Source organism: Drosophila ananassae, chromosome 2L (genome assembly GCF_017639315.1).
Source record: "Drosophila ananassae strain 14024-0371.13 chromosome 2L, ASM1763931v2, whole genome shotgun sequence".
NCBI classification, from domain to species: domain Eukaryota; kingdom Metazoa; phylum Arthropoda; class Insecta; order Diptera; family Drosophilidae; genus Drosophila; species Drosophila ananassae.
Window position 1 is genome coordinate 15257475 of NC_057927.1, and position 13435 is coordinate 15270909.

Genomic DNA, 13435 nt, shown 5'->3' on the forward strand with positions numbered 1-13435 from the left:
GCAGTTGTGATAGTCGTTCTGCTGCCTGGACACAGATTCGCCACCAACAGTGCGAAAACAGTGATGGCAGGGAGCTCGTTTCCAGCTCCTTGGCTCTGTGCAAGCCGAGGGGCGGCTGGTCCTCGATCGTAGTACCTGATAAGGAAACGTTGATCACCGATGCCGGAAAGCTTTTCGTCTTAGATACGCTGCTAACCCGCCTTAAAGCTAATGGACACCGCGTGCTGATCTACTCACAGATGACTAAGATGATCGATTTGCTGGAGGTGAGCTCCTGAATGAAATAATTGTTTATTGTTGCTAAGAAGTCTTTATTTTTTAGGAGTACATGTGGCACCGCAAACATCGTTATATGCGATTGGATGGCTCGAGCAAGATCTCAGCTCGTCGGGACATGGTGGCAGATTTTCAGACACGGGCGGATATCTTTGTCTTCTTACTGTCGACCAGAGCTGGAGGACTCGGCATTAACCTAACAGCCGCCGATACGGTGAGTACTTATCTGACTTATTTAACCAACCTTTCCTTCCAGTGTATGTTCCACATTTAGGAGTAGGCTTTTCAGTAAACTTTCAAACTTCTTTAGAACACTCTCTTTCACGAACAAATTATTCGTGCATTAGCATTCTATTTGACCTCTCAAGGAAATCATTTGTACTCAAAATTTAAAAATACGCAACATGTCTAAAAACCGCTGTTTAGAACCAATGAACCTTCATTGTTCCTCGAAGCTGCCACATCTGAGGGCAAGTGTGACTCCATACTGCCCGAAGCCGACTCTGACGCGGTCAGATTCTCCCAAGCTGGAGAACGACAAGCGCAATGGTCTAGATATGCAGCTGCCCGAGGAAGAGTACGATATAACCGTGAAGCGGGTTCGATGGGCTCCAACATACGGAGATAGAAGCTCGAGTGAGTTGACAGACAGACCTGCCACATATATCACTCCACGAAGCACCAAACAGATTCAATTCGATACGGACACACCCGACGAGGTGCGACTGGCCCATGAGCTGCGTCTGGCGGTTCATCGCGGTGGTGGCTCCGTTGATCCCGAGCGAAATTCCGAGCTGAGAGCTCGCCTGTCGCCCATGCAGCTGCCCTACAGCCGGGTGCAGCGCATTCTGCGAGAGTGCGAGCTGTACGAGCGGAACCAGACCACCTACATCCTGCCCATAGACTATGGCCGCCAGACTGTGGGACTGATTTGCAAAGCCCGGACCGATAACCTAAGTGACCTGAAGCTTCGCTTGTTAGTCATACTGAAGCAGCATAGGGCTCGCTTTATCAATCGCCATTTGTTCAAGGAAGCTGGCTTCATAGAGGCCGTTCTTCCGAACAAGGTGCTATTGAGCTTCGAGGATTTCAATCAGACTCTACAAACAGACGCCTTGTGGTGCAAGGCAACCAGTGTTACCATAAAGAACTACGCAAAGGGCGCCGTCACCTTTCAGTGCCAGCCACTGGACCTGCGCGAGGTGAAGGCCAAACTAAGGGATTGCGGCTACAAGATCACTCACTCCGAGCTGGGGCACAGTCCGAAAAAGGCGCTTGTTCAGCTCCCCGAGCGCCAAATGAAGCGCTACAAGGAGTTTCTCGAACAGCTTAAGCAGGACCACGATGTAGTAAGAGTCTATGACAATGTGCGTGTTTAGTACAGACTAGAGTCGAGAATAGCTAGAATTGGCGATTGAAAATTAGTACCCGTAATTAAATTAAAAGTATTCGGCTAATCTCTTGATATATTATTTAGCATATTTTGAATCCCTTCTAAAGGAACAATTTTAAGAAGTGTGTATTTTAGAGTATAATGACAAATTTGGTATATAAGTAAATTTTAATAAATACTCCTGACTTGAGGTTTGATAGAATGCAAAAAACGACCTAGCAGTTAATTTATTTTTTATTCCATGACGAAGAAGCAAGTCTTCCTCACTGTCATTGACATTGAAAGCCAGGGCTCAAGTGATAGCTGAAAATGAAAAGCCACTGCGACACGGGAAAACCCTGTGTGGTTCGTGTAGCCATTTGCTCAACTACTTGTTCATGCATTGCAGCAGTCAAGGCTGAATCTTGGCCAGGGGAATGGGGAGATCGGTGGGGCGGCGGGCCATGATTTACTCCTGTGATCTTTATCGCTTCTTAACAATGAGACCCACCAATCCGGCCAAGTTCGGCGGCCACGTAGAGGAATTCTCAGCCCGAAAAGGACACAATATCGAACAGAATTTTTGCATGTTGATCCCCCAGCCCATCTCTCATTCGATTTCATCGGCTATGCCCTGATCCCTGGCTTCCATCGGCAGCTCCGTGTGAACGTTTTTGCCCTGTTCCTAAATCATTTTGTCACCGGTTTTGATTTGTTATTTGCGCACCCTGGTCGAGAGTAATTTGGTTTCGGCTCCTACTCCTCTGTCATTTTATTGCCAGGTTCTCAGGCTCAGGCTCAGGCTCTGGCTTTTGTTGTCATCTCGTTCTCGTTCTCCCCAGTTTATGGCTTGTGCTGACTAATTCAATCTTGGTATTTTTGTTCATTGATTGTTCCCCATCAGCGGATCTGTGAAAGAGGTCCAACCGGCCTTCTTAAACGATGGTTCTGGGCCAAGAGCTTCGAAGATGACTCAGATACTGTGTAGATTATTTTAGCCAGCTTAGTATAACTTATTTTGTTTACAATTTAGTTTCAATTTCACATGAAAATAGTAACAATTTATCCCAGAAGAAAGCCAATTTCGAAAAACTTAAATTATGGCAAGAATTTTTATTTCTGTTTCAATATAATTTCTCAAACACCAACCAAAAAATTCCCCTTTGTCCTCAACACCGGCAAAAGTATTTCCCGTTCATGTCTGCGGTGCATACCAAAATAATTTGACCAAAAACTCAACACTTTGGCATTTCTTGGGCTTAAGCTTTTCCCTACCCCGTTCTTCAGCCCCAAAAAAAACGAAACCTTTAAGAGCGGAAAAAGAACTGTACCAGTTACAGTTTAAACGATACGAGACCCACGAATTAATTGTATTTTAATGCTATTTATAAGCAAATTGTCCGATGGAAGCCAAGTAGACTGAGGATCTGTTTTTGGGCCTGGTTTGGTCAGGTCATTATAATGCGTGACTCGATTCGGATTCGGATTCGGCTCTCAAGATTTATGACATTTTCTAAAGCAATGCAGAGTCTTTAAGTAGCCGGCTGTCTAGGGATCTTGATATGCCCAGCACGTTTCTGGATTTAGTGCAATTCATTGGGTGTAGGAGAACCCTCGGCCCCCTTAACCCCATCAGTTTTTGGGTCTGCCTTGGTCCGTGAGGGGCTGTCGTAGTGGTCACACCTTTTCAAATATTTTTGATGGATTTGTGGGCTACATAAATTTTCAGTTTTATTGCATCATTTTTGCAAAAACCTTGAGCTTCAAGATAACACCAGTTTGCCAACAATCAGGAATAGAGTAAGCTGCTAATGATATGCTCTTCTTCTCTTATGAATTTAAAATTATTTAAAATCCATTTAAATCTATGGTTTCAAATGGTTCTTTTTATGAGTATGCTGAAATGTCTTTTAGTAATTTAAACAAGATTTAGTTTATATTTCTTATTTTCTTTATTGAGACCAAGTTTTTGTGATTATATATTGTAAACGGCTTTCAGTCCTATAACGTATTCAAAAAAGAAAAAGTAACTTCGTACCACCAAAAACGGAAAATGTACGAAAACTAAATCATTTTCGATATATAATATATGGGTAAATATATAATTAGGCTTCCTCCAGCCACTGAGCCACCAGAGCTATAATCTTCTGCTTAGAGGCAACCAGTTCGGGACTATCGCTGGCGGAGATCGATCCGCCATCGGGGCAGTGGGAGGCATAGGGGATGATGGTTGCTCCTTGTTCCACACCGGCTCCCACCTTTCTCCAGCCGTCCATCTGACCTTGCACAAAGTAGACGTTGGTGAAGTCGTTGTCCAGTCCTCCGAACTCGGCGTTGGTTGCCTTGGCATTGGCTCGAATTCCAGCAGTGTTGTATTTGGAGCCAAAGACTGTCTCGCAGGTATCCTCGTAAAGCTTGGACGGGAAGGAAGATCCGAAAGGTTGCTGTCTGCTACCGGAAGACTGGAACCAGCCGAACTCGCTGCAGGTCTGGAAGAACCAGGGAAGCATGCCTGCGAAAATGCGAATGTGCGAATTTGTTCGTTTTAAATGTCCTCAAACATTTTTCTATTAATGAAAAAACTTACTGTCTTGGTAGTTATCCTTAGCCCATTCATAATAATCAGTAGTTCCTTTAAAGGTTGCGCTGATACACTGTCCAGAGTGCTCATGAATACGCCAGTTAATAAACTTAGAAAGGGCCACAGAGTCATCATCGCTGAAGGACCTCAGCACCGAGCAGTACTGGGCGATGTCATAATTCGCTGGGCTGATATGCATTATAAGCTTAGATATGGCAGATTCTTCATTTTCTATAACTGTGCTACTCACTTTTGGTATTGAGCGATTCCTGCAAAAATATTGGCAATTGTGCTGAATATCTGCCAACGGTCCCTTTTGTTGTCCGCATCAAAGTTGTCGCACAAGTTGAGCTCCTTCTTGGCCTGGTCTCCCTCTCCATTTGCGAACAGATCCTCGTAGTAGGATGTGGCATTGTCGATCAAATCGTAGCAATACTGTCCCCCCAGGACCTTGTACGACTCGCCGATAACTTTGAAGTATTCCTTAAAGTCTACCTTGGCCACGAGCGGAGCCGAGGAAGCCCAGCTTCCCAAAATAGTTTCAGGATACAGTTTACGGATCCAGGTAGCCATAGATGCAGAGTAGGAGCAGCCATGAATAACAATCTTGGAGTCCTTATACTTGTCCTCTTCCTTAAGGTTCTCAATCACGTTGATGACATCAGCCAGGGCTTGATTTACGTTTTGATACTTTTCGAGGTTCTCCGTCGAAAACGGACTAAAAGCAACGTTTTTTAATTAAGGACATAAAAATTATTTTTAAGAGAAACTCACGTTATGGGAAGGCTTTCGCCAAAGAATCGGTGCTCGGTGGTGACGATCGTACCATTGTGTTGCTTGGCGATGTCTACCCAGAGTCCGGAAGTAATGTCACCGGGTTGGATCTTCCACTCACCGCCCAGATAGATAAAGATGGGTGACCCGTCGACAAAGTAGTCCTCGTTGATCAGAATGCGCTGGTAAGGAAAATTACTTATAAATATTCAGATTACCTTGGCACCATGGGTTACTCACATCCTCCCAGGTGGCGTTGTTGTCTCCGTCGAAGTTGTCCAACCACTGGGTGATCCAGCGTTCCTCAACATTGGCCCGTGTCATCGTTGGTTCGGCAGGACTTCCTCTGTGGAGGTCCTTCAAGGTCCGGATAAAGTCATTGGCCTCTGGCTTCGATTCACCCAAACTTGCGGCGGTAGTGAGGGGTGAAAGGATAGCCAGGATGGCTAGAGCTCCAAGAAAAGACTTCATATTGCTAGTTGCTGATAGTTCACAAGTTTGCGAATGATTTCTCCATCAAATGGGCGGACTATTTATTCAAAAAATATTCGCTGCTGGAATTTGCTTTAGCCTTTTGAAGATAGGGCCTTTGAAGGGACTTAATTGGTAAGTAAACAAATATGAGAAAATATATGGCTCTGATAAAGTCAAGGGTTCTTCGTTGGGCTCACGTGTTACATCACGTTGTCGTAGCTACGCTTATTAGAATTCCTAGTTAAACTCATGGATAAGAGTTATGTTTCTTACTTAATGGTCCAATTAGTCCGTTACCTAAAAACTTGGTATGCCCTACAAAAAACTAATGTGGTATCTTAAAAATTTCTTGAATTTAAATTTTAATAAACTAAAGTGTCTTTCATAATGAGGCTTATTGGAGACAATTTTCTTTATCAACCTTTGCCGCCCTTTGTTGTTTAACTATTATAGTGGCACTAAAGAGCTTTATCTATCGATCGCTATACTATAGAGAAACGCCGATTATTTTATATAATTCAATAATTTTTTCCCATTTGATCTATTTGAAAAAATCCAGGATATTTATAAATGGTCCCAAGTCATTCCCATATATATTATGACCATTTTCATCCGATCCTTGAGCGGAATACCTCAAAAGATTTTTGGTTAGATTCTCCATCAATCTGCATTAAAATCTCTAAACGAAATTTTCGATCGATTTTTTTCAACATTTTTCTGGTGGGGTACCTTTGAATACCAGGATATTCATTTATGGCCCCAAGTCATACTCATATTTTAGTCAATTTTCATCCGATCCTTGAGCGGAATACCTCAAAAGATTTGTGGATCGATTCTCTATCAATCTATTTCAAAATCTCTAAATGAAATTTTCGATCGATTTTTTCAAAATTTTTCCGATGGGGGTCCCTTCATATACCAAGATATTTATATATGGCCCCAAGTCACACTCATATCTTGGACAATTTTCATACGGTCCTTGAGCGGAATACCTCAAACGATTTGTGAATCGATTCTCTATCAATCTGCATCCAAATCTCTAAACGAAATTTTCGATCGATTTTTTTCAACATTTTTCCGATGGGGTCCCTTTGAATACCAGGATATTCATATATGGTCCCAAGTCATACTCATATCTTGGACAATTTTCATCTGATCCTTGAACGGAATACCTCAAAAGATTTGTGGTTAGATCCTCTATCAATCTGCATAAAAATCTATAAATGAAATTTTTGATCGGTTTTTTCAACATTTTTCCGATGGGGTTCCTTTAAATACCAGGATATTCATATATGGCCCAAAGTCATACTCATATCTTGGACAATTTTCCTCCGATCCTTGAACGGAATACCTCAAAAGATTTGTGGATCGATTCTCTATCAATCTATTTCAAAATCTCTAAATAAAATTTTCGATCGATTTTTTTCAAAATTTTTCTGATGGGGTCCCTTTATATACCATTATGTTCATATATGGCCCCAAGTCATAGTCATATCTTGGACAATTTTCATCCGATCTTTGAGCGGAATACCTCAAAATAAATTTTCATCCAAACAAAATGATATTATTAAAACACTTTTGTAAGAAATTGGCCTATAGTTTATTCCTAGACTTTTATTTAACCGTAATATACGGTTATTCGGTAAAAGGTAATACGGTATATACGGTAATATTGAATAACTGGACTGCCCCAATCAATGCCTCGTTGGATAGTGTACACATGCCAATGAAATCATTTTTCGATGGCCAATTAAGCCCATTATAAACAATTCTAACTACCGTTTATTTAACAAACACATTTTTATTTACCTTCTTTGTTCAAGAGTCTGAAGTATTATCATGATGTAAGAGAGGGTGCCTCAAACTCAAGCCACCTCAACAAACGTAATAAAATTATCTTTTCATCGAATTCCTTATCAAGTACAGTGAACTTTTAATAAAGCGTGCTAAAGTAATTGTAAGAATGTAATAGGTTCTAAAAAAAGCCTTTTCTATTACCACGTAATGATATATGAAGGGATTCCACCTCAATGGCTTTGGAGTTACAACGTATGTACCCTTGTTTGGTATACATTATAAGACAACGAAATTTATGAGATTTTTGATTAGGTAGCTATAGAATATAGAAATCCTTATGAGAATAATTTTTCGGCCATTTTTCGGAATAAATTTTTCTGAAACCATAAAAAACTAGAAAGAAAGCTTAATTCGGGCGGAATCTTTTAGGAATTTACGTATGTAGTAAGACCAATTTCGTATAATATAAATTTGGCAAAATGTGACAAAATTCGATCTGCACGTTCATAAATGTTATGGCATTTCCGATCGATTCCCGAGTTATAAGGGAGTTGTAGGATAAATACGAATGATCCCGGACGTTTCCAATTATATTTATAATGCGTGCAACGGTACGAAGTTTACCTTTGAAAATTGAGCCTATTTCGCTTAAAAGAGACCAAAATTATAACACCCTCGGAAAGGGTACGGATAACAGGGCTACTCCTCATTGTTTTTAAAATTTGCATGGCCGGCAGTCATGTTCATACAAATTGTGTTAATTTAAACCTTATTTAAATGATTGTGATGAACAAACACTATGCACCACTAACGAATTAAATTTGCTTTATAAAACAAATGTTTCAAAATCAGATTTCTAGGTTTATCAACTCGAGGTCCAAAACGTTGCTGTGACCTAGTGTTATACATTCGAGCGATTGAATTATATCCTTTTACTCAAAGAGTAGCGTGTACAAGTAAACCAGCACAAAAGTATGCACCCTTTCTATAAAGTCGATGGAAATATTTGCAGGATAATAAAGAGAAGATCTATTTGAGTTATATTAGTGGTTTTATTGAGACCAACTTTTGGCTATTAGAAGTTTGAGGGTCTTGAGACCGTTTAAAGGTAATTAGAAGGTAAGAGAGGACCGTTTTCAAAACACGGTCAGATATATTTATAAATATATCAAGTTAGGCTTCCGCCAGCCACTTATCCACAAGAGCGATCACCTTCTGCTTGGAAGCTACCAGTTCGGGGCTGTCGCTGGCGGAGATCGAACCAAGGTCGGAGCAGTGGGCCGCCGATGGGATGATGGTTGCTCCTTCTTCTACTCCGGCTCCCACTTTTTTCCAGCCATCAAGACCACCCTGGACGAAGTAGACGTTGGTGTAGTCGATGTCCAGTCCTCCGAACTCCGCGTTGGTTGCCTTGGCATTGGCACGAATTCCAGTAGTGTTGTATTTGGAGCCAAAGACTGCCTCGCAGGTATCCTCGTAAAGCTTGGACGGAAAGGAGGATCCAAACGGTTGGTGACTGCTACCGGAAGACTGGAACCAGCCGAACTCGCTGCAGGTCTGGAAGAACCAGGGCAGATCGCCTGATTTTTTTTTGTTAAGGAATGTTTGCCTAAACTTTATTTTTTTGTGCAAGACTTACTATCTTCGTAGTTATCCTTGGCCCATTCATAATATCCAGTAGTTCCGTCGAAAGTGGCACTGATGCACTCCCCAGTGTGTTCATGAACTTTCCAGTTAATAAACTTCGACAGGGCCTCAGCGTCATCATCGCTGAAGGACCTCAGCACCGAGCATTGCTTGGGAATGTCATAATTCGCTGGACTTTGGAATGTAATTAAATTAGAAATAACAGTTTCTGTATGGTGGGGAGTGCTACTTACATTTGGTATTGGGCAATTCCTGCAAAAATGTTGGCAATAGTGCTGAATATTTGCCAACGATCCCTTTTGTTCTTAGGATCAAAGTCGTCGCATAAGTTAAGCTCCTTCTTGGCCTGGTCTCCCTTTCCGTTAGCGAAAAGATCCTCGTAGTAGGATGTGGCATTATCGATCAAATCGTAGCAGTACTGTCCCCCAAGAGTCTGGTATGACTCGCCAACAACTTTGAAATAATCCTTAAAGTCCACCTTGGCCACAATCGGAGCGGAGGAAGCCCAGCTTCCCACAATAATGTCAGGATACAGTTTACGGATCCAGGCAGCCATGGCTCCTGAGTAGGAGCAGCCAGAGATCACAACCTTGGAGTCCTTATACTTACCCTCCTCCTTCAGAGTCTGGATTACGTTGATGACATCGGCCAGGGCTTGATTTACGTTTTGATACTTTTCGAGGTTTTCAGTGGAAAGTGGACTGTAATAAACCGTTTTAAAATGGGTTGTAATACTATAAGAGGAACTCACGTTATGGGAATGCTCTTGCCAAAGAATCGGTGCTCGGTAGTGATGATGGTACCATTGTGTTTCTTGGTAATGTCCGCCAAGAGGGTGTTGGAAATGTCCCAGGATTGGATTTCCCATTCACCGCCCAGGTAAATGAAGATAGGGGAACCATCGACAAAATGTTTCTCGTTGATATAGATGCGCTGGTAAGGAATCAAACTAATAAAGCTTAACTTTATCTTAAACTCTGAGGATTCTTACATCACTCCAAGTCGCATTGTTGTCGTCGTCGAAGTTGTCTAACTTCTGGGTGATCCAGCGTTCATGAGCCTTAGCCCTGGTCATTATATGTTCTTCTGGGCGACCTCTGTGCAGATCTCTTAGGGTTTTAATAAAGGCGTTCACCTTGGGTTTGGGTTCCCCCAATCTGGCGGCTGCAGTGAGTGGCGCCAGGACAGCCAGGATGGCTAGAGCTCCAAGAAAAGACTTCATATTGCAGTTGCTGGCAGTTCACAAGTTTGCGAATGATTTCTCCATGAAATGGGCGGACTATTTATTCAAAAAATATTCCCTGCTTTAGCCTTTTGAAGATAGGGCCTCTGAAGGGACTTAATTGGTAAGCAAACAAATATGAGAAAATATATGGCTCTGATAAAGTCAAGGGTTCTTCGTTCGGCTCACGTGTTACATCACGTTGTCGTAGCTACGTTTGTTGGAATTCCTAGTTAAAGTCTTAAATAACTAGAAGCCTTTTTACGAAATGGTTTAATTAACTTGTTTGTGAGATTTATTATATCATGCAAATTTGAATATACATAAAAGGGAAAAATTTAAAAAGCAAAGTATAAAAAATATACAGAAGTAATATATCTTCGAAATAGCTGGTGCTATTCCATAAAATACAGGCATATTATATGATTCATAAACTTTCTATGTGGAGATTTTTAACAAATTCCTTTGTATCTTATTAGAAATGGTTTAATCTTCTATCATAAAACCAAACATATTTGATATTAATTAAGTGGATTTTACTAAACTATACATATTATAAAGTATATAAAATAGGCGGTTTCAAATAATAAAAAACTGATCTTAGTTAAAAAACTATAACAAAGTTATTTATTTTCATTGGTTTTCTTATTGAATAAGTGGACTGCCCCAATCATTACCTCGTTGGACAGTGTACACATGCCAATGATATCATCTTCAATGGCCTATTAAACCCACTATAAACAATCCATACTACTGTTTGTTTAGAAAATACACACTTTTTTACGCTCCTTGGACAATAGTCTGGGGTGTTATCATGATGTAAGAGAGGGGTATCTCACTATCAAACCACCTCAACAAACGTAATCAATTATCTCATTCATCGGTCGGCTTATCAAGTACAGTGAACTTTTAATAGAGTGCGCAAGTACTGCGAATATGTACTGTAATATTACATATTTTAAAAAATACTTGAATTTTATTTATTCTGTTAAAATAGCGAAGTTCTTAGAGAAACAATTTCACAATACTTGTCATAATTATTCATAAATTAAAAAGTATGTTCCTTTCAGGCAGGAACTTAAAAATATCTTATCATTAAATGGGGTGGTATTATTTAATCATGTTCCCATATTATTTATTTTTCACTTAATTTTATTTTTAGCTTAAAATGTGCTTCATGTATTTTGTTAAAATAAATTCCATATGAAAATTTTTCTTTGCATACGCTAGGGCGCTGACTAAAAATTACTCCTCCTAGTGACTCCTTATAGTGAGAATAATACTTTACACGTAAGAAAGTAGGTACAGAATGTTTTCTGGAAAGCTCATATGGTAACATTCATACGACGGACTATTTTGTTTAGTAGAATACCACTACCACTAACACTAAAAAACTAAAAGACCTATGCTCAAAAATGCTTCATTCGGCTTATTTAACTTTATTTATTAAGATGGGATATTTATAAATAATTTCATAATTTTAATTTAATTAAAATTTGTTGAAAAGAGTTTCAAAAGTGTGCAGATTGCGCTTCCTCCAGCCACTGATCCACTAGAGCAATCACTTTCTTTTTTGAGACGAGAAGTTCGGGACTGTCGTTGACGGCAATCGAATCGGTGTCGGGGCAATGGGAGGCCTGTGGGATTATCGTTGCTCCCTGAGACACTTCAGCACCCACCCTGGTCCATCCGTCGAGTTCCCCATATACGAAGTAAACATTGGTGTAGTCAATATCCAAACCGCCGAATTCGGCATTAGTCGCCATTACATTGGAGCGGATGCCAGCGGGGTTGTATGATGAGCCAAAGATTTCCTCACAGAGGTCCTCGGAAAACCTAAGAGGAAAGGATGTTCCGAAGGGTTGTTGGCTGCTACCCGAAGTCTGGAACCAGCCAAATTCCCTGCAGGATTGGAATAACCAGGGCAGGGCGCCTGATTTTGTTGTTAGACAATTTTAAGTTCAATTTTATATCTTGATGCACAACTTACTGTCTTCATAGTTTTCCTTGCCTTTTTCATACATTTCCGTAAGATTTGCGAAAGTGACATTGATGCACACACCAGTGTGATTATTCGTTTTCCAGTTAACGAATTTGGACAGGGCCACAGAATCATCATCGCTGAAGGACCTCATTTCCATGCAGGTCCGATGAATGTCTTTGTTAGCTGGTCTAATATACATGATAATCATACAAATCACATATGTCCAATGCCTGTTCTACTTACTTTTGATATTGAGCAATATCTGCAAAAATCATGGCAGTATTAATGAAAACGTGCCAACGATCCCATTCGTTTTTAGGATCAAAGTCGTCGCATAAGTTGAGCTCTTTCTTAGCCTGGTCTCCCTTTCCGTTTGCGAAGAGATTCTCGTAGTAGTTTGTGGCATTATCGATCAAATCGTAGCAATACTGTCCTCCAAGGATCCTGAACGACTCGCCGATAACTTTGAAGTATTCCTTAAATTCTACCTTGGCCACGAGCGGAGCCGAGGAGGCCCAGCTTCCCACAATAATGTCGGGATAAAGCTTACGGATCCAGGCAGCCATGGTTGCAGAGTAGGAGCAACCATGAATAACAACCTTGGAGTCCTTATACTTGTCCTCTTCTTTTAGAGTCTGGATTACGTTGATGACATCGGCCAGAGCTTGGTTGATGCTTTGATACTTTTCGAGGTTTTCGGTGGAATACGGGCTGAAATAAAGAGTTTTTAAATAATATCTAATACTAATAGGAGGAACTCACGTTATGGGAGTGCTCTTGCCGTAGAATCGATGTTCGGTGGCGACAATCGTTCCATTGTGTTGTTTGGCAATGTCCACCCAGAGTCCGGAAGAAATGCGACTGGGTAGTTGCTCCGACTCACCGCCCAGGTAGATGAAGATAGGGGAACCGTCGACAAAATCTTGCTCGTTGATAAAGATTCGCTGGTAAGGAAACAAAATAATAAAGCATAAGGTTTCCTTAAACCCTGAGGATTCTTACATTGCTCCAAGTCGCATTGTTGTCCTCGTCGAAGTTGTCTAACTTCTGGTTAATCCAGCGCTCATGAACCGTAGCTCTCGTAATCATTGGCTCTTTTGGAAGTCGATTTACTTTGGGCATCGGTTCCTTGAAACTTGCACCCACAGTGGGTGCCGACAGGACAGCCAGGATGGCTAGAGCTTCAAAAAAGCACTTCATATTGCTGAGTAGTTCACAAGTTTAAGAATGCTTCTCCCACTGCATTGGTAGACTATTTATTAAAAAATTTTCGTGTTGAAAAATATTTTGCAATGATAAGGTCGAAAA

General features: G+C 40.9%; 5 protein-coding genes across 7 annotated transcripts in view; 2 read left to right on the top strand and 3 right to left on the bottom strand.

Moving 5' to 3' along the window:
* LOC6501235 (chromatin-remodeling ATPase INO80) overlaps positions 1–13435 on the top strand; it is a 39462-nt gene that overhangs the window by 3819 nt on the left and 22208 nt on the right. The window contains exons 7-9 of one of the 2 annotated variants that reach the window (XM_001954784.4): positions 5–266; positions 323–490; positions 551–664. In XM_001954784.4, coding sequence (XP_001954820.2) covers positions 5–266; positions 323–490; positions 551–556 — 436 coding nt within the window. In that variant the 3' untranslated portion in view covers positions 557–664. Of the gene's footprint in view, positions 1–4; positions 267–322; positions 491–550; positions 665–13435 lie in introns of those variants that run through there. The other variant, XM_014911472.3, reaches the window with a different exon arrangement.
* LOC6501236 lies at positions 565–1733 on the top strand. Of its 2 annotated transcripts, XM_014911473.3 has the most exons (2): positions 773–912; positions 966–1733. In XM_014911473.3, exon 2 carries the CDS (start codon positions 1092–1094, stop codon positions 1653–1655), a length of 564 nt encoding a protein of 187 aa, XP_014766959.1. In that variant the 5' UTR covers positions 773–912; positions 966–1091; the 3' UTR covers positions 1656–1733. The 2 variants fall into 2 exon arrangements, with proteins under 2 accessions (XP_001954821.1, XP_014766959.1); XM_001954785.4 differs by having other exon boundaries at positions 565–1733.
* Positions 3582–5520, bottom strand: LOC6499346 (putative serine protease K12H4.7). The gene is made up of 5 exons (XM_044714041.1): positions 5244–5520; positions 5004–5185; positions 4480–4947; positions 4236–4417; positions 3582–4160 (listed from the first exon to the last, which is right to left on the bottom strand). The coding sequence occupies exons 1-5, from the start codon at positions 5472–5474 to the stop codon at positions 3754–3756; spliced, it is 1470 nt and encodes a 489-aa protein (XP_044569976.1). The 5' UTR covers positions 5475–5520; the 3' UTR covers positions 3582–3753.
* Positions 8307–10185, bottom strand: LOC6499345 (putative serine protease K12H4.7). Its single transcript, XM_001954787.4, has 5 exons — positions 9913–10185; positions 9673–9854; positions 9155–9622; positions 8914–9095; positions 8307–8854 (listed from the first exon to the last, which is right to left on the bottom strand). Exons 1-5 carry the CDS (start codon positions 10141–10143, stop codon positions 8448–8450), a joined length of 1470 nt encoding a protein of 489 aa, XP_001954823.3. The 5' UTR covers positions 10144–10185; the 3' UTR covers positions 8307–8447.
* On the bottom strand, positions 11571–13347 carry LOC6499344 (thymus-specific serine protease). Its single transcript, XM_001954788.4, has 5 exons — positions 13130–13347; positions 12890–13071; positions 12371–12838; positions 12134–12315; positions 11571–12076 (listed from the first exon to the last, which is right to left on the bottom strand). The coding sequence occupies exons 1-5, from the start codon at positions 13325–13327 to the stop codon at positions 11655–11657; spliced, it is 1452 nt and encodes a 483-aa protein (XP_001954824.2). The 5' UTR covers positions 13328–13347; the 3' UTR covers positions 11571–11654.

Bases quoted from the DNA above. Each gene is read 5' to 3' on its own strand.
- LOC6501236 (XM_001954785.4), top strand. From the start codon at position 681: ATGTCTAAAAACCGCTGTTTAGAACCAATGAACCTTCATTGTTCCTCG.
- LOC6499345 (XM_001954787.4), bottom strand. From the start codon at position 10,143: ATGAAGTCTTTTCTTGGAGCTCTAGCCATCCTGGCTGTCCTGGCGCCA. The intron at 9,855-9,912 runs GTAAGAATCCTC...ATTCCTTACCAG, and splicing joins ACAATGCGACTTGGAGTGAT to CGCATCTATATCAACGAGAA. The intron at 9,096-9,154 runs GTAAGTAGCACT...TACATTCCAAAG, and splicing joins GGAATTGCCCAATACCAAAT to TCCAGCGAATTATGACATTC.
- LOC6499344 (XM_001954788.4), bottom strand. From the start codon at position 13,327: ATGAAGTGCTTTTTTGAAGCTCTAGCCATCCTGGCTGTCCTGTCGGCA. The intron at 12,839-12,889 runs GTGAGTTCCTCC...TCTTTATTTCAG, and splicing joins GGCAAGAGCACTCCCATAAC to CCCGTATTCCACCGAAAACC. The intron at 12,077-12,133 runs GTAAGTTGTGCA...CAACAAAATCAG, and splicing joins CAAGGAAAACTATGAAGACA to GCGCCCTGCCCTGGTTATTC.
- LOC6499346 (XM_044714041.1), bottom strand. From the start codon at position 5,474: ATGAAGTCTTTTCTTGGAGCTCTAGCCATCCTGGCTATCCTTTCACCC. The intron at 4,418-4,479 runs GTGAGTAGCACA...AATGCATATCAG, and splicing joins GGAATCGCTCAATACCAAAA to CCCAGCGAATTATGACATCG. The intron at 4,161-4,235 runs GTAAGTTTTTTC...GCATTTTCGCAG, and splicing joins TAAGGATAACTACCAAGACA to GCATGCTTCCCTGGTTCTTC.